Source organism: Centroberyx affinis, unplaced genomic scaffold (genome assembly GCF_046629955.1).
Source record: "Centroberyx affinis isolate AG114_WGS23_722 - 3 ecotype Tasmania unplaced genomic scaffold, CSIRO-AGI_Caff_v1 ptg001047l_1, whole genome shotgun sequence".
Lineage (NCBI taxonomy): Eukaryota > Metazoa > Chordata > Actinopteri > Beryciformes > Berycidae > Centroberyx > Centroberyx affinis.
This window is the reverse complement of record NW_027279601.1, coordinates 42,429-67,537: the sequence shown is the minus strand read 5'-3', so window position 1 is coordinate 67,537 and position 25,109 is coordinate 42,429. Positions and strand designations below refer to the sequence as shown.

The 25,109-nt window shown below is 41.5% G+C and overlaps 1 protein-coding gene across 3 annotated transcripts in view; it reads right to left on the bottom strand.

The window, feature by feature from the left end:
• Positions 1-25,109, bottom strand: part of LOC139647102 (myocyte-specific enhancer factor 2A-like) — an 81,681-nt gene that overhangs the window by 21,223 nt on the left and 35,349 nt on the right. For all 3 annotated transcript variants that reach the window (XM_071522948.1, XM_071522949.1, XM_071522950.1), the window contains one exon: positions 21,857-22,060. In XM_071522948.1, coding sequence (XP_071379049.1) covers positions 21,857-22,060 — 204 coding nt within the window. The remainder of the gene's footprint in view (positions 1-21,856; positions 22,061-25,109) is intronic.

Below are 25,109 nucleotides of genomic sequence, written 5' to 3'. Positions count from 1 at the left end.
GGGGAAGAGGAAAAGCATCTGGCTTCGTAACGTTATTAACTTTACGAAAGTCAGTACAAGGTCTATATGTTTTGTCAGGTTTATTGACCAGAAGGCAAGGTGATGCCCAGCTTGAGCAGGAAGGTTCAGCAATCTGGTTGTCCAACATATTTAACTTCTTGGTCTAAATGTTTACGCTTATCTGGCGAAACACGATAAAAGCACTGCCTTATTGGTACCGCATCTCCCACATCCACGTCATGTTCAATAAGATGTGTGCAAGAGGGTACATCGGAAAACAGTGAGGGATAACTTTTAATCAGGGCACTCAACTCTGCACGTTTAGATTCATCCAAATATGCCAACATACAATCCAAATTTCCCAAGCTTTCTGAATTTTTCAACCGATCTCGCAACACAACATCAGGGGTTGAGGTCTCCTCCGGCAAGACTGGTGGTGATGAAGCAAAGCCCACTGTAGTGGTACAAAGAGAAGCATTAACACTGGAACTCCCATCTTTCCCCTCAACATCCGGCAAACGTGAGTGATAGGGTTTCAACAGATTTACATGACACAACTTGGTGGGTTTTCTACTTTTTGGAGTCGCAATGATGTAGTTTTGCTCCGACACCTGTCGCACCACAGTGTAAGGGCCTGTGAATTTAGCTTCAAAGGGAGAAGTCACAATAGGTTGAAGCATCAGAACCTGATCGCCAGCATTAAATTGCCTAGGTTCTGCACGCTTATCATAGAGACCTTTCATTTTCTGCTGTGATGTTACCAACTTCTCTTTTGCCTTTTCACCAGCCAAAAACAACCTCTGCCTGAAACCATTTACATAGTCAAGAGGATTTTGCGGGGGTTCTGTTATATTCCAGCTGTCTTTCAATACAGCCATGGGACCACGTACCTTATGACCAAACACCAGATCATTCGGGCTAAAACCTGTGCTCTCCTGCACCACCTCTCTGGCCGCCAACAGCAGCCATGGCAATCCTTCCTCCCAGTCGCAACCCAGCTCTGTACAATAAGAGCGCAACAATGACTTCAACGTTTGATGGAAACGCTCTAATGCTCCCTGAGATTGTGCATGATAAGCCGAAGCCTTGTTATGCTTGATGTGAAGTTGCTGGAGAATTTCTGCGAACATGCGAGAGGTGAAATTAGAACCTTGATCGCTCTGAATGATTTTTGGTATCCCGAACACAGAAATAAACTGTGTCAAAGCTTTTACCACAGATTTAGTGGTTATTGTTCTGAGTGGATACGCAGCCGGATACCTGGTTACTTGGCACATAACAGTAAGCAAATAAGTATGTCCAAGCTTTGAAGGCGGCAACGGACCAACGCAGTCAATAATCAGATGCTCGAACGGCTGATCAACTGCAGGAATTGGACAAAGTGGAGCTGGTCTGATTGCCCAGCAACATTGTCATGGCAAGTCCGCAACACCAACTCTCGAAACTTAGACGGTACCACAAACTGAAAGACAGGATCACCAACAAGAGCTTCTCCATGAGGCACCCACTTCCTAAACAACATGCCATCATGAAGAAGATACCCTTGCGCAGAGCTACTTATTTCGCCAAGTGGCAGAGCTCTGTCAAACAGCTCTTGTAAGCCCGTATCATTTTTCTGCTCTGTCACCAAATCAGCGCGTGACATAGACTGGAATTGCTCAGGCAAAATCACATCAACCTGGGCAATTTCAGTATCTACCTCCTGAGAGGTACGTGGCACGTCACTGGCCCTGCTCATGGTTTGTGTGGACTCCCTCTTTGTCACATACTAGACCCGGGTTGTGACAAATTGGGGGCTCGTCCGGGATGACAAATTGGGGGCTCGTCCAGTTCTGTTGATAAAGTTCAATTGGTGACAGATTGGAAGTTTATCTAGTTTGGTAAGGGTGTATTTGTTGAAATTCAGTCTAGTTGGTCTGAGTGTTGGTGGCATTTGTTTGAGTTCCTGTTAGGAATAGAATTTAGCTTAATCTATATATAGGTGGGCTAATTGGTTTCAAATGTGTTTAGTCTTAATGGTAGTACCTGTTGGTGCTAGTAGGAGACTAAAGTGGGTACATTATTACATTATTGGGTGCTACAAGCCCTCCTCCCTGCAGTTGCCAGAATGGTGAAAAAAAACCCCAGTAAAAAGTACAACGTGATGCAGACAAAACCAGAGTGAATCTGTTGGCTTTCACCCATTGGAGAGTATTGAAGGAGAGGATGGGGATGAAGAGCAATGCGGAGTTGACTTGTTTTGTTGGACAGGTAGGTGCCGGTTAGTCAGCTTTTCTACTACAAAGAAGCTACGCTAACAACGGTAGCTAGCTTCCAGCTCATGACACACACTAGCTCTGACCAGAACGCCAGTTACTCTGTATTAGGCAGCGAGGCTTTTAGATATAAAATGATTCAGCAGTGGTTTGGGTTGCAGGACACACCCACTGCCAAAAGGCTGACGCCCAGAAACGTCCCGAACATTCAGAAATAAGAAAATCCAGGCAGAAGGCAGACTCTCTGCAGACACACTCTGTCACACGCTACCAATGGGCCATAAGTAATCATTGAGGAGGATCATTTTTGAATGGGTTTATGCTATTTCAAGGGGGAAAATCCTGCTCAGTATGCCTTTAAGTATCATTTAAATATATTCACAAAAGTAATAAATATGAGAAAAGTAATGCATCTTGGCTTAAATGTGAGATATTTTCCGATATTTAACTTAATTAATGGAAAATTTGCACCTGAAAATATATACATATTGTTTGTCACGGTTGGCACCCCATAAATTACAAAAAAATGTGATCTGAGTCTAAACCAAGTTAAAAACAAATATTGATACACTTGGCAGTAAAAGCCATACTACAGCATGTTTTTGAATTGGGGAACGCAAAAGTACTTAATGGCTTACCCTTAATACAGCGTTACTTTGTAACTACATAGTAAGAAATGATTACTAAATGCGTTTAAAAGTAGCTTTCCCCAACATTCCTCTTTTGCTCTAATCTGATTTAGTTTTCCTTCCTTCCTGTATCCTACTTTGTAGTACTATTTGCTGCTGCAATGACTCTCCTACAGAATATAATTGAAATTTATTCTAATCTTAAAGGGGCATTAAGTAATGTATACATGTTATCGACCTCTAACATTAGACCATATCACAAGCTGAGGCCTTGCAGAACACAGGATGCGTATGGTTCTGGTTGTTCCCTATCTAATATGTGGTTGAAGAGCAGGAAGGGCAGCCAACCACTGACCTGACTAGAAACCAGATCTGTTTCTGATGAGGCTACATCACAGGATGCAACACTTCCCTGTCACCTGGCACTGAGCCTCAATTTACATTTCTGCAAGCTTGTAAGCGGAGGGTCCCGGTCTGATTTTCAAACCCTGGCGGATGGGGAAGCTTTCACCAAGTGACAGAATGAGTAGACACACGTATTCTGATAATCACTCCAGATCCTATCAAAGTGTTTTGGTGTCTGGGTGAGGGCTCTGGAGAATCCATTTGCAACCACAGTTAGAGACCAAAAGCTTGCAGCAGAGAGCAGGTTTGTAACAAACCAAAGCTTTTATTCATTCATTGCCTTTGCCTTTGTTAAACCATTATGCAGCATATATTACCTACAGCAGTGGTTCTCAAAGTGGGGTCCGGGGACCCCCAGGGGTCCGTGGCACTCCGCCAGGGGGTCCGTGAAAAGAAGTGTACCTCTGTCAAATGACACCATCAGATGACGAATTGAGGACATGTCTTCTGATATCAAGTCACAACTCCTGGAAAGATTAAGAGTGTCTAAATTTGCGGTTCAATTGGATGAGTCCAATTGCAATGCAGGCATGTGTTCAGTTTGTTATAGCCTGCATTTATTTTATGATTAGACTTTTATCAATCATTACGTATGAACTAAGAGTGAAACACTTGTGTGTGTGTGTGTGTGTTCTGAGATGTACTTCAAATTAGCACTTTTCTCTTGATTTCCCTTTGATATTTTGTTTAGGTACAGTGTTACTTGCAGCTAATTGATTGATTGTTGTATGGGTATTCTGTGTTGAGATGGTGCAAATATTTTTAATACATATCTAATATCTTTCTAATACATTTCTCTTGTGTTGTTCTTTCACATAACTAAGACTTTAGAAGTGTAAAAAATAGGCTACGTCAGATTATTCCAAGGGACATACATGTCAAGTCAAGTCAATTTTTATTTATATAGCCCAAAATCACAAATCAGATATTCTCTATCTTGTAAGGGGTCCTTGGCTGAAAAACAATTGAGAACCTCTGACCTAGTACAGTACATTACACATTTACACTTATATTTACATTTTTAGCTGACACTCTTACACAGAGAAAGTTACTCCGAGGTCAACAGTGGAATAAGCTTTAATTCCTAGATCACCAATGTTACAGGTAACCAATAGTAAGGAGGTCAAGGGTCAGAGGTGACAATATGGGACAAATATTCCTGTAGATTGATCACCTAAGAGCAAAGTGCTAGAAATAAAAACTACGGAGAGAGGTAGCTTATTGATCAGCCATAGATGGTTAAAAGTTCTGTTTTGACCACAAACTAATAATATGGCCTTCCATCCGCTTCCATGATATTTGTAACTCAGTCACTGTATACAGTAGAAACTCCATTCAAATTTCAAAATGCTCACTACGGCATACTGATCAACTGTTCATAAGCTCATAATGATGACATGTATAGTTTATGAGTTATAAAATACATGGCTGTCTATGGCCTTCCATCCGCTTCCATGATATTTATAACTCAGCCACTGTATACAGTAGAAACTCCATTCAAATTTCAAATGGTCACCACGTCAGCTTACAGCAATCACACACATTTTCTTCAGGAAATGCTTTTCTAGTTATTATTATTATTATTGTAATTATAGAACTTGTCACTTGGTAGAAGCAGTGTATATACAGTGGGAACTCTGACTTCCAGCTCAATCTATTCATCTATAAAGGACATTCCTAAGCACAGTATGGAGGTGGAGCGCAGCCAGTATGTATGAGTTTGAATAAAATACAGAGGATTAGGACAAATGGTTACAGTGACCATCCCATAACCGGAATGTCACAGGTTCAATCCCCATAGCAGCCATAACCAAAGCAATTCCCTCTGCCAATAGAGACTCTATAATACTCTACTCTGTTCTGTTCTATTCTGTAATTGAGTGAGTCTGTCTGCTGGTTTCTGTTTGCCCTTATGAGTTTTGAGACAGAGAGACAGACAAAAAGCCAGTCTAAGTAGTACAGCTATCAACAGTAGTCTTCCTCTAGAGAGATGCTCCACATCTGGGGCTAACTCTGTTGTATTCACCCCAGCCTTATAAACACAATGGATTGGAGTCATTACATGTTTTTTTTATAGCGTGCCTGAAACAACTTTGGGTTTGGTTGGGGTGTTTATAGCAGAGCAGGGTGGAGAGACGGGGCAATAAAAGGCAGAGAGACGCCCGGTAATGCCTCCCTGGGCACTACAGAGACTAAGCTGTCAAATGAGATTCATTAGCACCGACTCCTCTGTCTGTAGAATATCACATTACTGTCAGTAGCGTGGCTTTGACAGACATCCACAGCGCTGCACACACGCTGATATGCCGTCCGGGTAATGAAGACGCAGCAGTGAGGAAGGGCGGAGAACCTGGAATTAACACCAGTTCAGCCTCCAGACACCAGACACATGTTGTGTTCACTGACCTCTGTCTGAGGCGGGTGGGTGGGTGGGTGGGCTGGTTTGGGAGGCGGTCAGAAGGTGAGATGGTTCCGGGGGTGGGTGAGTGGGTTGGGGGGTTGGTCAGTGGTGGGGTGCGTCAGTCACCTTTTTTTTCTTTTTGGTGTATACATATTTATTGATCATGCATGCATGTGCTTTTGTGTACATGCTCCTAAGTTTATTAGTGTGTGTGCATGCATACATATGTGTATCTGCATGGGCATGCGCCCCTACGTAACATTTCCAATATAGAGTATATCAATTGCATGAAAAGTAAATGTAATGCATGTAAAGCAGTGGTTCTCAATGGGAGGCTCCGGGGACCACCAGGGGTCCTTGAGGGAGTTCCAGGGGGTCCCCAGCAAATTGATTAATTGTTAAACTTCACCTTTTAAACTTTTATTGTTATCTCTCTACCAACAATACAGCTAGTCATGGGATTCTGGACAAAATCATATCTAACAACAAAAATATTCTCAGATTTCGGAGAGAGAGAGAGAGTCGGAGAGACAAAATCTCATCAATTTGGGGTCCGTGGCCCTTATGTGGACTAAATTAGGGGTCCTTGATATGAAAAAGCTTGAGAATCACTGATGTAAAGTATTGGTGATGTGTTGTTTTCCACTTTCCTCTTCCAACCCCCCCGTGGGGTAAATAAAAAAAAACCAATAAAATTTTGGTCATAAAAAAAAAAAGTTTCAATAAGAGAAGCACAAAGCCATGCAGAAATAGAGACTGATGTGAAAGCACATCAGTGTATAATATATTGTATATATTATATAGTTATGAGTTTTAACTCTTTGTTCCACAGATCTTTCCCAACCGTTGAAACAGAGAGAAGAAACATGGAAGCTGATTTTTCTCCTCATGGTTATCTTAACAGGTAGAGACCAGATTCCAGGTGGTTTCTCTGTATTTAGACATCAAAAACAGATCCAATCTATCCACCAAAGAGTTAAAAATTAGGTCACACAGAGCTAGTCTGTCTACTGGTGTGTGTAACTGTGAAGTATTAGTGTGTTATTCTGTCTTTTAATCCAGAGACCAAGCATTTAATAAACCAGACCAGGAAGCTTTAATTTCTGTTGAAAGTGACTGTTACTCCCCAGCTGCCCGGTGTTCAGATCAATACGCTCATCAATAGGGGTGGGACAAAATATCGATACTGGAATATATCGTCATACTTCCTCTTGCGATACGTTATCGATACACTGGCGCCAAATATCGATATTTTTATTAAAACATGCAGGCGCTCTGAACGGATTCCCCCACATTAAGCCTGTTACCATTTTGAATTACCAGAGTCACTACTTAATGACTCCTCGTGGTGGCGCTTATCAAATGAATGAGGGTAAAGTGAACTGAAGTTAACTAACTTGCGGTGAAGAAGACAAATACCTCACTCAAGGGGAAAACGGCGGACAGTGGGGGAAAGCAAATCAGAGAGGCACCCAGGGGGTTCCCCAAGCGCCGGCTGCCGGCTATTTAGCCGTCTACTCACCTCTGTCTGGCCGGCTACTTTTATAACTGAATGTCACTAAACGTACACACTATCAGAATTTGCTAGTGACAACCGAATTTATGAATGAGAGTGACTGCGCATATGAATGGTACATACTGGAGCAGACTGAAGTAAAATGACTAGACTGTACGGTTAACAGGAGTCACATTACTGGGGGGCATTGGGGGCATTTTACCACTGCAAACATCCCTTAGCCGGCTACTTTTCCCATCTGGCTGGCTACTCAAAAATTTGAGGAACCCCCCTGGGCACCACAGTTCCTGCTTTTTGCCTTTTTAGGGGTATTTTTTCTTCTTCAGTTACACAGATATCGTGATGTATCGTAGATGAATTGTCTTGCAATATATCGAGTATCGCAGAATCGCTGTATCGTGATACCATCGTTATCGTGGGCAACGTATCGTGATAATATTGTATCGTGAGTTACTCTGTGATTCCCACCCCTACTCATCAATACTCACAATGTGGATGTTAGTGTGTGGCTATGTGTGTATGTATGTGTGCCTGTATGTGTGTGTGTGTGTCTGTGTGTTAGTGGACAGAAACATGACATATGAGCTGGTAGGGGAGTGCCCAGCTCTCTGTAGCTTCCATCTGAACAGAAATCAGTGCCAGTGCCTTCCAACATGGCCGCCAACAGGGTTTACAGACAACAGAGAGCACATGGTCATGAGGGCAGAGAGAGAGAGAGAGAGAGAGAGAGAGAGAGAGAGAGACAGAGAGAGAGAGAGAGAGAGAGACTATAGACATCTGGCCTCTAGATACTGCATGTCAGATTTATTAAATAGAATCAAATGATCAAAGCCCCACAGATCAGTGGTCCCAAATTATTATTATTATTATTGTTAGGATCCCTGGTTTAAAGTATACATAACTATAGGAGTTCCTGATATTAAAATGTTCAGAAACCCTACCACAGAGGATGTTCATGAAGCTTACACATCAAGTGGAACCTGACGGTGTTAAGGACATTTAGACAATATCAATGTCGACATATGAAAATGCGCATATCCTCTTTAGTTTTATTGTCACTTACATCCTATGCTCTGCTGTCTCTATCCACATCCTTGTCTTGATTTGTTGCTTTGGCTGGTTGACTTTGATTTTCCTGCTGCAACGTTGCACGGGATCACTAACGTTTCATTTCATCTCATCTCCCAGATATCCACTGTTTGAAAAATCTGACACCTATTCTTATCAACTGCTGACATGAAAGCAAAGCACATTACATGTTACTTTCAAAGTTATGATCCATAGTAAAGACTTTTGCTGAGAATACCTGGCAAGTTAGAGAAGTAGGCTTGTGACTGGAAGGTTGGTTGGCAAAATCTGGACAGGGGAACCGAATAAGCAACACTCTCCCTTCACTCAACAACTAACAACATTTAAGCTCCAATTGCAGTCTAGTCCAGTCTAGAAAGTGTGCTCAGAGAAGCTTCCCTGGATAAGATTAGAAAAGATTATAAATGTGTGACCAAGACGGCAACAAGTGGTTTCATCTTTCCGTGTGTATTGATACATAAAAAAAAAAAAAAGAAAATGTTAAAATGTAGAAATGTAAGTGAAAAGCCAAGTAGGGCTGCAACTAACGATTATTTTCATTGTCGATTAATCTGTTGATTATTTTCTCGATTAATCGATTAGTTGTTTGGTCTATAAAATGTCAGAAAATGGTGGAAAATGTGGATCAGTGTTTCCCAAAGCCCAAGATGACGTCCTCAAATGTCTTGTTTTGTCCACAACCCAAAGATATTCAGTTTACTGTCATAGAGGAGTAAAGAAACCAGAAAATATTCACATTTAAGAAGCTGGAATCAGAGAATTTTGAATTATTTTTCTTAAAAAATTACTCAAACCGATTAATCGATTATCAAAATAGTTGGCGATTAATTTAATAGTTGACAACTAATCGATTAATCGATTAATCGTTGCAGCTCTAAAGCCAAGCAAAGAAATTGAATAGTTCATCCAAACCCAAATTTGGTGACGCATCTTTTTTCTTCCAGAGACCAAAATGTTCAGTCAGAAGGAGAAAGCTCTTGCTGATTCTTACTACTACTACTACTACTGAAAAGTGCGGGTTATCAAATATATTTCAACATCCGCTTTGTCTTCACTGCCAAAGTAGTGAGGAAAAGTTGGGAAAATTTGACCGCACTTTCGTCCGTAAGCTCTATCTTCAGGCAGGAGGCCTCACACCAGCGTTTGATGGAGTTTACCGCCGTCCTATTGAAAACCACCAGCTTCCGGTTTGCCGTCTCACGCATTCCACCATGTGAACCGTAAGCCTGGACAATGACACCACTCCTCTGGCATCCAGTCCCTCTGCTTTGCCCTTCATTACATCAGTGCGTGGCCCAGATAGGACGGACTGGCCGAGCAACCCGTCGGCCAGCTGACTGTCTGTCTGTCCACCGCATGTCTTCTGCATTCCCAGACACTAGCAGTGTTATTAGATGCTTTCACCAGACACTGGCAACTCTATTTTCATCCCACTTACTTACACAGGCTATTAAAACCGTGACGCTCCATACCACACGCAACTGGTGACGACTTCAGAAATGGCCTGCCATCACCTTGCTGTGTGACATACAGTGTAAAAAGACAGTGCAAGACACACAGTTGTAGTGTATAAGTATATAAGTCCCACCGCAAGCTTGCTGAACTACTGCCAAACTTTTGCTCCATCACCAAAAGGAATTGTTTCGAAAGATCAAGTTGTGCTCTCTTTTCAGCCATCAGATTTGGAAAGGACTGGTCTGGTAACTAGTTGGTCAAGAGACACTAGAGTTTGTTGTTACAAGATAATGAGTTGGTTCTACAGTGCAACATTCAAAAGAGCATTGTCTGCAGAACTAATGCAGAATAGATGCAGGATAAATGCAAAGAGGACTTGTACAATGACTCCCACTGCACAATGGACTGCAGACTGACTTGTGCCTTCCACTGGTCCAATAACAGCAAAGGGAATGCCCCTGCTACAGTATGGTACTGGAGTATCGTGTGCCTGTTTCATCCGAACAAGCTGACCACAGGGGAGTGATACGGCGTGTAGGGATATCACATAAAAGTCTGTTAACGCTGGAATGTGTCTGTGTAAACAAGAAGCGCTGTAGTACTGTTTAAATATTCATCTCCTGTTTGAAGTGCCACGATTTATGTCCCTCATAGCCCACGGCTGTGAAAATAAACCAAGGCTGCTGAGCCCAGAATCAACATAGCCACTGTTTGATTTGGTTCAAATGTCCAGTCTGCTCCAACGGCAGAGAAAGGACGCAGGACTGATCACAATCTGGCATCTGCTCTGTATCACAAGCTGTAAAATACCTGCATTTTGACAACATGTTTGAGCCCTGCAAAACACATCACAAATGTTGCAGAACTGCCGAGCAAAAGACGACGCTCCAGTATCAATATTCAGGCCGTAATGACTCAGCAATCATTATTAGGGATTTGAGGAGAAGTGAGCCAAACTGACGCAGGAGTAAAGTCGTTGTATAATTCTCTCAGCTCTTTGTGCAGCGTCAGGGGTTTGATGCTTTGCAATCAGGCTCTGATTCAGGCGTGAACTCTACTTGACCTTATGACTAGAGGGGAGGGAAGGGGTTATCTAGAGGACAGTTGTTACCAAGCATGTGTTATCACTCCAGTTCTTTTAAATGTTTCACACCTTCACCAGCTAGCTTTGCGGTTCATCTTTAAATACGGGGGAGACCAAGCTCCTTTGAAAGGACAGTAGTCAGTCCACTCCCTTTAGCATTTTGTCTTGTTGAGACAGCAGGCAGAGAGGGAGACCCAGGAGTGAAGGTTGTTGTGGGATTTGATCCCAGCAGCGTGGTTCTATAGATCGGGGCCTTAACCACCACATCATGCATGGGCACCAAGGTTGTTATCATTAACGAAAACTAACTAAATAACGAAAACTAGGTGTGAAAAAACATTTTCCTTAACTGAAATAAAAATAAAACCGAGGCTTTACAAAAAACGATAACTAACTGAAACTGTATTGTGTGTTTACAAAACTAACTAAAATAAACTAAAATTATAGAGAAAATGTCTAGTTTTCGTCTTTGTCAATTTATTTCATACATAAGTCTAGTATTTTGAATGTTTGAATCTCGCCCCTGACAAATACCCCATATTACAAAAAAAGAGTAAAACTAACACTGAAACTAAACTAAAAAAAAAACTAAAACTAAGCATTTTCAAAAAATAAAAACTAAACTAAACTAGGAAACCCACTTTAAAAACGAATTAAAACTAAACTGAAATTGTCAAAACGAAATAAAAATAAAAACTAATGAAAAATGCAAAACTATAATAACCTTGATGGGCACTGAAAATTGTCTTAGCGTGTCTGTTGGGAGGATCTCAGAATGCGTTTCTCCTCAAGCAGCTTCACATCTGAGGGCGATTTCTTGCAATCGGGGGTGCATCAAAGATAAAATAAGACCTTCCCTTGAATCCTTTCTATTTGGGCTAAGAATAGGACAGGCAGAGGTGTTGAGATGTGATTCAACACACTTCTGGCAGAGATAAGCTTGATGTACATTAAGGCCACTCCACAGTTTGTTACAAAAGTATTCTGTCGTACTTGACCTGAACCGAAACAACCACTGTGCCGTATGCTACGGTGTCAGGGTTCAGTGTATTGTAGTTTTCACTTGCTGTTACAGTGTTCATCCATCTCCTGACTCTGCAGGCCTGTATGTGTTGCTGAAATGATTGCACTGCATACCTTGGAAGACCGCTCTGTTCTTGCTGAAACGCTACCCTGCAGCACGCGAACCCGTCTCATTATTATGACACAAGCAATTGGATCAGCTGACCAGTCATGGCTCTGTAGCTGTTCCAGCCGGCAGACCCACGCGGCCGTCACGGCTTAAGACGTCCTCCTGACTTCCACCTCCATTTCAAGTTGACGTCCCAACTTTATCTCTTCCATATGCTCTCTGTTAGACTATTCCAGTGGATTCCAACAGACTGTTTTTGCCCAGAGTCACTTGAACAGCGTGCTGCCAAACAAAGGAGAAAAGCAATGCGTGCTGGGTGCGGTCATGCTCATGTGCACACTCAAAATGTGTGGGTTTACGAGGGAACGTGACAGCTCTTTGTATCGCGGAGATATTCATCAGCAAGCCATCATGTCACAACATCAAATGTTGACAATGAATCCAAAGAAGCTTTCTGCTGGCCCTGCCAGACCTGGGGACGTCTGCTACAGCCAGTGGAGTATTGGTTTACATTGGTAGGCAAATGTCATGCCTAAATGTTGCAAATGGACTGACCGCTATGTAAAAGGGCAGCCTCTCACTTTCCCGGCTTTGTTTTAACCAGCTTGGCTGTCTGCGTGTTATTTGCGGGAAAAAAACAAATAAGGCAAATTATCCAGGCAAATCAAGCCGGGCTAATAGCTTACAGAGCTGACACGGGTGTCTGCTTGTGGTTTGCACAGAATAGCCAATAGGAGAGTAGGCATGATTATGCTTCTTAGATCCTTTATGGGCAATATTAATGATAAATACTAATATTTACTAATACTATTACTACTGCTAAGAGGAAGAAGAGCAAGAATTCAACATTTGTGGTTTTCTCAGAAACTCCATGCAAAGCCAATGTTACATCATGTCCCTGCTCATTGCTCAAACTGTACTGTGGTATAAAATGTACATCTGAAGGCAGGCAGGTGTGAGTTTCTGTCTTTATGTAAAACCCTCAATAAAAAGAGAATTTTAAAAAAAAATGTACATTTGAAGGCATTCATTCAATTCACAGATGACAAGTTAGAATTTGATCCTCTATGCACATCCATAAAAAATATTTTATTACACTTGGCCATTTGGCTTACAGGCATCCATACAGATATGATCAAGAATGTTTTCATGTTGAAAAGATGTGGAAGATGGTTCTCCTAAATTTGTCCATTGGTCTTTTTAAAATTCATCAGGTGATTAATAATGGAGAGGCGTTGTATTTGAAAACTTTTTCAGTTCTAACTCTAAGTGTTGGTGGATTTATTTTATTTGTACTTAGATCCTATTCTTTGCTTCTGTAACAAGCTAATTCCCCATCGAGGATCAATAAAGTTAAATGTATACATTAATGGAAATTATTTTGCGTGCGACAACAGGCAGCTCAGACAGTAACACACTACCAAAAATGGATTGTCAGGACAAGGGGGAACAAGCGAGACAAGGTATTTACCATCGATTTTAAAGGACGTAAATATTACGAGAGGAAGTGACATACGTGAAAACAGCAGTTCAATGTGTATACCGGAGACTAGGGCTGCAACTAACGATTATTTTCAATGTCGATTAATCTGACGATTATTTTCTCGATTAATCGATTAGTTGTTTGGTCTATAAACTGTCAGAAAATGGTGGAAAATGTGGATCAGTGTTTCCCAAAGCCCAAGATGACGTCCTCAAATGTCTTGTTTTGTCCACAACCCAAAGATATTCAGTTTACTGTCATAGAGGAGTAAAGAAACCAGAAAATATTCACATTTAAGAAGCTGGAATCAGAGAATATTGACTTATTTTTCTTAAAAAATTACTCAAACCGATTAATCGATTATCAAAATAGTTGGCGATTAATTTAATAGTTGACAACTAACCGATTAATCGATTAATCGTTGCAGCTCTACCGGAGACACATTTTAATGCTAGGTGTAAATATAATCCAGCTACATGAGGTCTCTAGACACATTTAATGCCATATAGTGAAGAGAGAAAACAGCTGGAAAACAGGACTGAACTCTCCTGAACCAGTGAAATTGGGATGGTTAGCTTCCTTTACAGCTGATGGTTTGGATACGGTACGGCATTGAGGCCTGTGTGCGTGTGTGTGTGTGTGTGAGGTGGAGAGGGTGGGGGCAGTAACTCGGCTATCAGCAAGGCAAACATTGCATTTGAAGCTTACATAAGCAGCCAGAACGCGAGTCACGACGACCATTCATTTTTAATGGCAGCGGCGACAAGGACGTGCTGTGAGAGAGAGGGGAGCACTGCTCAGGGACCATGATGCAACAGTGCCAGCGTGATGACCCAGTGGGGATCCAACAGGACAGGTGGACCACTGAAATCAACTCAGAAGAAAACACCAAAACATTGAACGCCCATTGGTCATCTTACCCAATATCTGATGAGGATTGGTACCAAAATCGTCTCTGTGTCTCCGGTAGATAGCTCTGCATGCTAACACTTCACCATGCAGTATAACATAAATCATAGGCGAATAGTCCAAATAATCCAAAATTGGTATTGTTTTATATTCAGAACTTCTGAAAACAAAATTTTAAACTTCATCATTAGTGAAGTACATTACGAATCAACAGCGCAAAAACTTTAGCTAACTTTGCTCACTTTCTGTGTAATCAAAAGAAGTGAAGCTCGAAGTCCCACAGGAGGAGAGATCTCTTGCCATTGAAAGTGCATTATCTTTGTCAAATTTTATTTACATTTTACCAATCCCCTGAAAAAGCCTGTCAGGTTGAGACCAGAGACTGTAAAAAAAAAAGATGGACGTAGTGAGTGTGTTCACCCACTGGCTTCTGAAGGGCTGTTTTGAAGCCTAGAGATTGTATGTGCGGTCGCTGTAAGTGGAAGTAGCAACTGAGGCCATAACCTCTTGTGGAAAAAATATATTGACGATATATTTTTAGAGAGAAGCTGGGCTGTGGTCCCATTGACTTGCATGGTGTTGGGCTGGGTCTGGAGTCTGTTTGGAGCCAGCCCCTGGTGGACATTAGAGGAACTGCCACATTGGCTTCACCCTTGGTTTTGGCCGCTTGGTTTAGACGCATCATTAAAATGAACTAACCCTCCAGGCTTAGAGCTGCTACAATTACTGAAAGTTTTTGTGTTTTGTGTCAAGTTATTCTTATTTAGTCTACCATTGAGGACACTGGGAATGAGAGTGCTTTATGTAACATATGTGTTATCCTCTGGGGTCAAGGACACATTAACTGTTTTTTTATAATGTATTTATCTATTTCCCAAATTAAATCAAATCAAATCAAATCAAATCAAATCAAATCAAATGCATCAGACGAAGTACTGAGTAAGTAGAAGTACTAACAGAACCAACCAGAAAGCAGTATAGTTTTCAACAGCAGAGTAGAGGAGATTAGAATTAACTAGAATTCATTAAAATGAATCAGTGCAGAGTAATGCCTTGCCTCCATTAGCTCTGCTCAGCCTGGCTGGGGCTAGCTGTTGTTTCACATCTTTGCTTTGGTTTGCATAGCTAACCAGCAAGCCAAAGAACAGCGGGTTTTTAAAGTAACAAGGCAACGGTAACAAATATGTCACCTTGATTTGACCTGCAATTGTTGCACCTTGGCCCATCTGTGTAATTGATAGAGATATCGCATGTGACAGACATGAAAAACAGACAGACCGATACAAAGGACTAAAATCTATATAAAATGTTTAAAAATTCAAAAAAGTGAATTTTAAAAACGGAAACATTTTTTAAATGCACTATTTCACATGAAAAAAAGTTGTGTCTCTACAATAAAATAAATAAATTCATGTAAATGCCTTATGTAACATGGTGGAGGCACAATAAAGAACAAAAAAAATGTAAAGTGACAAAAAATTTTAAAATGTAAAATGTCTCATATGTAAAATGAATATAGAACCAGAGGCCATGACAGTTGGACCAGATCCGCCATGGCCAATCCTCTTCTTCATCTTCCTTCTCTAAGCTTTCTGGGTCAGAGAGGTCCCTCTCTCTTCCTCTATTTCATTGTTCTACTTTTTTTCTACTTTCTCCCCCTCTCTTTCTCTCCAACTCTTTTTCTCTCTGTTTACTCTCTAATTTCTCTCTATTTCTCTTTCTCTCTCTTGGTCTGCCCATAGAATTCTATAAGGACTTCTGGGAGACACTATTGGTCAGGACTTGTTTTGCGTTTTGCGCAAAAGCGATGAGGCAGGGGTGTTGCTGTTGAGCTGTCCACGGGCAGTTCTGGCTCTCCTGCCCAAAAAATGGAACCCGAGTGACTTGGGGTGAAGTGCTATGCGCACATTTGGGTTAGGGTTAGGTTTGAGTTTAGGGTTAGGGGTCAGAGATCTCCATATATATCCTGTGGATGATGCTCTGGGGTACATCCATCTGGGGCAGAAGGGTGGAGAGGATGACCTTGGCTGTTGGATATGTCTGTGTGGCTGTCTTCACCACACTGGTCAGAGGTTTGGCCACATCCACCCTCCTGGTGCTGAGGTCACTGGTCCCAGAGTGTGTACAATGATGTGGGAGGGCTCTCCCAGTGTTTCCTATGTCAGCAGTCTAAGGGCAGACTGAGCGGTGGGACACCACAGCTTCCTCACTGCTCTCCTTGGAAACAGACTTCTCTGATCCAGGTGTTTCCCATTGGAGTCACACAGGATGACAACACTCGCTTTTCCATGCTTCTGTGTGTTGCCGCTGGGAACGTTGGAGGTTGTGGATTCCATTACTTTGTGTTGGTGTGGCCATTCTCTTTTGGAGCAGCAGGAGAGACTGGGGTGGCTGCTGGCGAGGAAGTATTTGTGTGTTCGTATGCAGGCTTGTCGTGGGTGTATTGTGACTGTATTGCATGTGTGTGGTTGTCAGTAGTAGTGCTCCTGCTCCTCATCTCGTCCAACTGATATTCCAGAGTCTGGCATTGCTGGCTCTGGCTCTGGTTCTGACTGTGTCCTCTTCAAAGAGCGTATCGTCTCTCTCTCCAGCTTGGCGAGACTCAGGGTCTCTCAGGGCCCTCATCTTTGGAGAGGCTGCTGAGGTGAAGAGGGTAGCAGGGTAGGGTCCAGGGACAGTGTTGGAGAGCGGTGGGACAGTGCAGATCCTCCTCTGAGTTACTCTTCATCTCTGGATGCTTCTGCAACCTCTGAGCCTCTGCTTTCAGAAGGTGGAATTTATGATTCTGGTCAATGTTTATGCCCCAAACTGGGACAACTGTAATTACTTTACCAAATTGTCTTCAACCATTCCAAACGAGCATAACTACAATCTTGTATAATCTGTGGTGATTTCAACTGTACTCACACTGAATCCGCGAGAGTTATTAACAATTTTATGAATCAACATGGTCTCTCAAAACTACTGAGATTTAAATTCCATGACCAAAAAGGCTACTCCTTCTCTAGGGTTCACCATGCATACACTCGAATAGACTACTTCCTCCTGGACAATAGACTATTACCAAATGACAACTCCTGCTCATACCTTAGTCTCTCTATCTCAGACTGACATTTTGCTATTTCATTTAAATTGTTTTTTCAGTCCTCCCACCACCCAGGTCTGGAGACATAATCATCTTTTATTAGCAGACAAACAATTTGTGGAATTAATTTTTGGCTCAAATCAATCTCTTCCTGGAAAAATAAGACCTCTCCATAAATCTTACACTCCACTTTATGCGAAACCCTTAAAGCTTTCTCACAAGGACAGCTTCTCCTTAAAAGCTAAGAAAGAAAAGAACTCTAAATTGATCTACTGTGGATCAAGATCAATTTAGCCCTCCCCAAATCTTTTCAAAGAAAGGTCTTATTTACAATCAGGATTTGATTTGCTTTCCACTGACAAGGCTACACAACTGCTTAGGAAAGCTCACTACAATACGACACCACAACACTGAATTTGGATTTTACACAGTTCAACTATTCAACTTTATACATCTGTGAATGTTCATCTCCCTGAATCCTTTTTTGAGAATCTGACTCCTCTCTCAGTATCTACTGAACAAAACCCCACTCTCGGCTCAGCCATCTCCACCAAAGAGATTCAGGATGCCATTACATCATTACAGAGAAATAAATCACCTGGCCCTGATGGGTTCACAACAGAACTCCCTTACTACAAGCTATGTTTACTGAGTCCCTTTCCTCTGGCCCACCTCCGGAGACTTTATGGCAAGCCACTAGGAACAAAAACCCTGTTTCATTTTTCTTGTGCTGTCCAATCCCGTGACTTAAAGCTGCACTAAGTGATTTCCGACCACTAGAGGGTGACAGAAACCACAACACATTTGTAAATAAAGCACAGCAAAACTACTGGACTATGGAGGCCCCTAAGGACAAACCGTGCATAAAGGCTAATAGCTAAGCTAAATGTACCTACAGAGCTGTGTCACCGGTTACCAGTCTTGCTTTGGCAGATTTTTCTCCCGCTGAAGGTTACATGTCCCACAATGACAAGTGAAGAGGCAGGTAGCAAGTTCACTAGTTTAACAAGTTTACTAGTTTAACAAGTTTACTCACTCATTTCATCGATTCCGCCATTCTGAATTTTTTTTTCAGGAATGGGAGGGGGTGAGGGCCGTTTTTAAACAGCCAGGGAGGAGACACGCTAGTTTTACAAAAAAAAAATTTAAAGCTAATGAATGGGCCAGGAGGAGCATCAACTCAGTCCAGATTTTGACAACAAGCTTTAGAAAAGAGGTGAAAACAGCAACACAGCTGGCCCGCTTGTGTGGATATTTGTTTATATCATTATGTCTCAAGCAAATCTCCACATAGCACACATTAAATTTTAAACTGTTGTCCAAGGTTTTAGCCACTCACATAGAAAGCCAAAGATTAGCTCTCCCGACCAAACAGGCTTCATTTTGAGGCACATGTACACAAACTTGCCTTCTATGTGGACGACGTCTTGCTATATCTCTCTAACCCTCTCGCCTCTCTCCCTCATACAGTATTCTAAACCCTCTTGACCAATTTGGTAAATTTTAGAGATTAAATGAAGTCTTCAAAAAAGTGAAAAATGTAAGCAAGCCATGGCCCAGTGGTCCAACCTCCCACTATCTTGTGGGGAGGGTCAACCTCATCAAAATTACTGTGTTCCCCATATTTCTCTATCCCTATTTTAATCAGAAAGTCCTTTTTCAACTTAATGTCAAAAAACACATGATCACTTTATTATGGGGGAATAAAGCACTCAGAATAATAAAAAAAATGTTTAATTACAAAGTCCGAAATCCTTTGGTGGCTTGCTCTTCCAATTTTTTATTATTATTGGCCTTGTAACACACCAAACATTCTTGCTTGGGTCCAGAAGTGCTCAGGGGAGGAGATGGTATCCTGGTTTCGGATGGAATTTGCTTCCAGTCATTATCACTTGAGCTCTGTAATTTGTGCTCCTCTGTCTTCTCTAGATAGTAAATTTAGCACTAACGTTGTAGTTCCCAACACAATTACGATTTGGCCTGAGCTCGCAAGACATATCAGGCTTTGTGGAACGTGTTTGCTCTCCAATTAAAAGTAATTAACTACTTTCCGCCCTCTCTCACAGGCTCAAATTTTAGTCAGTGGTATAAAGGTATTAGGTCAAATCTCATGCTTATGAATTGCCAAAACCTCACTTCTACAGAAACCTCCAAAGCAGACACTATGTTCAGAAAATTGTTTGTGATTTTCCAGAATTACCCCCATGTTGCACTATTGATCAGATTCTCTCTCTGAACCCTGGTTGTAGAGGCCTTATATTGCATCTGTATGATTAACAATGTTGCACCTTCACCCACCATCTACATCAAAAGAATATGGGACACAGATTTAGGGACCGAATTATCAGACGACCAATGGGAGGTTGCTCTGCACTTACTATAAATATCATTCCTGTGTCTGATTCAAATTAATGTGGTCCTCCAGGTTGCCTTTAATTGATAGCTGACTGTGGAGAGAGACAGGAAAGACTGGGGAAGACTTAGAGAGGGGACGACATGCGACAAAGGTCCCCGGCTGCGGTTACATGGTATGTACCTAAACCAACTGCCACCAGGAGGCCCATTTTCTCCCAAGCCCTATCTGTATCCTTTTCGGCTTCACCCCTGAGTTTCTCACCTTACCTAACAAAGCCCACACTATTATAGCTTTCATTGCTCTCCTATAGCAAGACGTATTCTCCGTCTATGGAAACACCAGTCTCTTCCATCTTTCTCCAGCTGGATTAAAGATATATATTGTAGCCTACATTGATCTGAACTAAATCTGTGTACCCCTTAGTATACAGTGGACTGTCTCTTACCTGACATTGGTATTGTCCCTTTCTTTTACCCACTGTATACACTATACTGTAGACTGTTAATGACTGAAATATCTTAAATACTTACACACAGAGGGCAGATTATATTAAATTAACTTGGGAGAATATACCACATTTGGTTAACATGTTGCTCTGGTCCTAGCACCATTGCCACCATTGACCAATATAGGAAACAGTTCAATGATATTAGGCAAAGAGCCAAACAGAAATTGGCAGCGAACCACAGGGACAGTTTGGCTATGAGAGGAGGGGTCATCCACCAGCCAGTACCTGGCATCGACAGAGGAAGCAGCCGCTTCCACAATCCCCACTCTGTGTGTCATGGGGCATACTGACAGTTCTCTGCTGGTTGACAGTCACTCACACCATAGCCAGGGGTAGGCCTATATAGTTAGAATGAAAAATGTTGTATCTTGTTTTTTCCTGCTTGAGGGAATCAGTCAAATTGGCCAACCTATCATCCACAAAAAGGGTTTGGGCATTTGAATAGGATCTATCCATCCAACTTTTACGTGTATCATTTTACATCAACAGTGGTTTGATAATTTACCCTGTCAGGTTAAATCCAAACATTGAACACACCTGTTAAGAATTAGACTAAAAGTCCAGGATCTAAATCTAATTCTCCAGGCTTGTACACGTTCTTCTGAAATGCAAAAATATAAATAGCATCCCTAGTCCTGTTTCCTGAGAGTTTATGGACACTGGATGTGATACATGTTCTACATTTTAGGAATTTGGCTGAAAACAGAGTGATTTGTAATGAGCGCAACAGTAGAATTCGCTTCAAATCCTTGATCACCAAAAAATGACAAGCAGCCAAAAACAGGGAGTGCAAAGGTAACTGTAGAATGATCACGTAAGAGAGAGGTGCGAGTAATAGAAATAGAATAAGAGCTAAGGATAGAGATAGAAGGTTTTTGTCACATTTTCTACACAAAAACCAGACTAAACAGTAAGACGGTTTTACCTGATTTTATCTATCATATGTATCTGGATAAAGCTCTCTAATGACAAACTAGCCCGCTATGTTCCAGATGCAGATCTGAACACACAGATCTGGTTGCCTTGTGCTTTCCCCCTGCTATTAGCAGCTCACATATGACAGAGATTTCTATTTCATAACATTTTGAAAGTGGTTGTGAGCTTAGTAGTCAGAGAGAGACTGGTCCCATAAAGGAATGGCCACAAATTGGATCGGATTTATTTCCAGTACTTGTTATTTAGGGATTATAGGTGCTATGTGTAGCATTTTAACATCAATAAATCCTAATCCTAATTCTGAGACATAATTACTAGAAACAAACGACACCACCGCTGAGAATACTGGCAGCCTCAACATCTACACTGTATTTTACACTATGTGCCACTGCATCAGATTTGGCTGGTTTTACCGTACAAATTGAGATTACTTTCACATCGCCATTAGTTGAAATGGCAGATGATGGAAGCAGTGAAAGATCATCCATGAAAAATCTTTTCCAACATGTTTATCCTTTTCGGTTTTCAGTGAAAGACCTTTGACCATAGAAGCAACATCCAACAATCCGACCGTCTCCACTAAACTAAATGAAACAAATGCGTTGGTGCTCACCTCTACAATGTCTGAGTTGGTTCTGCTCTCGTGGGGTTCGTTGTACTCTGTGTATTTCAGTAGGACTTTGTCCATGTCGGTGCTGGCGTACTGAAACAGCTTGTTGGAGCTGTTGAAGATGATGAGGGCGATTTCACAGTCACACAGAACACTCAGCTCGTAGGCCTTCTTCATCAGACCAAACTTCCTCTTTGTGAAAGTCACCTGGAAAGACAGAAAGCCAAGGACAGACAGCATGAGGCAACTGCTATTTATATTTGATGCACCTAGCTAATGCTTTTACCCAATTTCCCCATGAGGATCATTAACATTTCATCTTATCTTATCTTATCCAGAGAGACTAATAATCAAAAGCAAAATAAGCTTCAGTTCCTAGATCACCAACATTACAAGTCACCAATAGTAAGGAGGCCAAGGGTCAAAGCCTCTTAGTGCCTTGTGACATTCTTGTGACCACAGAATGATCATCCATGAGTGTATATGTATAAAAAAAAAAGACAAGGGATTTCTTTTGATGACAGCAAATTTGAGCAATTAGAGGAGGCACACATGAGAGAGAAGATATGATTCATTGGGAGAGGTTAAGATGAGATTCTTCTTGAAGAAATTAGTTTTCTGTCTACGATGGAGGATGGGGAGGGACTGTCCTGACTGAAGTGGGAAGGTCAAAGGTCATTCTGCCATTGGTGAGCCAGGAGGGAAGGGATTTGAGACTGGGTGGAATTGACTCACCATTCACTAGGATTCCCAGATTCTAGCCCCAATACCAGTGCCATTCTACCTCTTTTTCTGTATGGGAGAGAACATCATGTCAGATGCATGATTTAGGACCTATTCTGAATCCTTAGGGTCCACTAGTGAATCCAGCATACATCCAAGCAAGCAGATCAGCAAAATTTCAACTTTTAGAACTGTCCTGCCTTATTTCTTTGTCTGTTCCCACCAAAACGCACCATGGTAGGTGGTAGTGAGCAGTACACACCAATTTTATGATTTTATGATTGTGTCATTAAGGCACATTCCTAAAACCAAACAGATGTTGTGGGAGAGGAGAATATCAAAATTGGCAGCAAGGTCACCAAGTGGTTCGCAAAACTGGCCATGGCCCACATTTCTTCACACCACATATTAATTCAGTACGGCCGTGTTCACACTGTTCCTATTTTTCAAACTTTCAAGCTTTTTTACATGGGGAAAAAAGGGGTCACCTCAGAAAACACGCTGCGCTTGGCCTCTTTTTAGGCAGAGCAGAGCATTTTATACAGCTGACAAAAATTCAATATTTTAGCGGAGACCAGGACCGACCAATCACAATGAAGAGGAGGTGACCAGCCAATCACATCGAAGCAGAGGCAAAGTTTAGGACAACAACAAGAAGCAGAATGGAAATGGAGAAAGTAGCGGTTGTAAAGTTGGCAGTAGTTGTTACTGTGTCCTGAAAATGAGAAAGTGACAGTTGGACATCAGTACAGTATAGTAGTGTTATAGTAGTATTTAGTACAAATTAGTAAGTATTAGTTTAGTACTACTTTATGGAATGAATCCCACTTTTCATTATCAGAATAATTCGGTTGAGGCAGCAATTTTACTTAAATTTTTTTTTTTAAGTATTATAATGCAGTCCAAAAGCAGGGCAGCAGCCTCTATGTGTGAGTCAGCTGTCTAACAATGAGAGGTCAACACTGCCAATGAAGAGACAGGATCAGTTTGCAATACAGTGGAGGAAAATGTACCAACGAGAGCAGCAGAGATGCAGCCAATGCATCGATCTGGCTGTAACATGATCAGGGAGAGAGAGAGAGAGAGAGAGAGAGAGAGAGAGAGAGCAAAGAAGCAGGCAAGAGCACAAGCTAGAGAACAAATATTAACGAGTGTGAGCGTACGTGTGTTTACAGTTTATTGTTGTGAATCACTGTCCATTCATTTGGTCACTACTACTAGGTGTTTTTAACATATTTTCTGAATGGAAATTTACTGTTGGCCTTGGAGATAATGATTGACCTGTGCAATTTGAGTCGGTTGGTTGTTGGTCTTGAGGTGACCCCTACTTGCTCCTCTAGTCCAGTGGCTATGCCAATTGGAAGTGTAAACCAGGCTTGCGCCATCGAATATCGAATATCGCGATATTTTGTGAATATCGCTATATTTCCTGCAAATATAACAAATATCAGCGTTTTGTTTTGTTTTGTTTTTTTCCGTTTTTTTTTTATTATTATTTTATTTTATTTCTTCGAAATTACATCAAATTTCCAGACTATAATAATAATTCTTATTAACAACCTAGAAATTTGATCTTACTATTTAAGCACTGGAGGAAACAATGGCCGTTTGGTATAATTTGCTCATTCCTGCTATTTCCAGAAAAACAAGCTGATAGTGGAAAAGGGAACCCACTTGAATTAAAAAGACACATTCTTCACTTCAAATACGATTATTCAATATCGTGGAAAATATTTACACAATATCGCGATATTCGATAATATCAAATATCGTCTCAAACCTAGTGCATACATGCAAAACGTCCCTAGAGACATGAAAGGGAAAAAAATACTCCAACCACAAGAAGATACAACATCCCACTGATTTCAAGCAAATATACTGTGCCATCCAATATGGTGAACAAGCATTCTCATAACTGACATGTTCCCCTAAACCGGCTATTCCCAAAGTGGGGTATGCGTACCCCCAGGGGTACTCGCAGTTACGTCGGGGGTACAGCAAAAAAAAAATCTGTAGTACCCTCTCTGTGTCCAAAATAAACCCACACTTTAAAAAAAACACTTCAGTCACAGTAATTAACAGTCAGCAGTCCCATGATCTTTACAGTGTTTTTTTTTCCCACCCGCAGTCTGCGAAGACCCGCCCCTACTCTGCCTCTGATTGGCTCTGACCCTGATCCATCTCACTCCTCATGCCTAAACCTAACCAACCAAATATGAGAAGGCTTTGTATGAGGCTGAATAAAGAGCAAAATTGTTAATAACACTGTCATGTCTTCACATAGGCCTACTTTATGTTTGTTATACCGTAAAACTTCAATTAAATGCCGAGTCCCTTTTACTGGCCGGGTGTGGCTACACGTTTTGACAAATAAAGGCCGGTCTCAATTAGAAGCCGGTTGCCATTGACGCTGAGAAGCAGTTTTTTGTTTTTTTTACTTGCATTCTTTTACTTGCACTTGCAAACGTCAGTCACATTTGTTGATCGCCACGGCGGCACAGAGAAAAAAGTATGACCTGAAATTCAAGGTGTC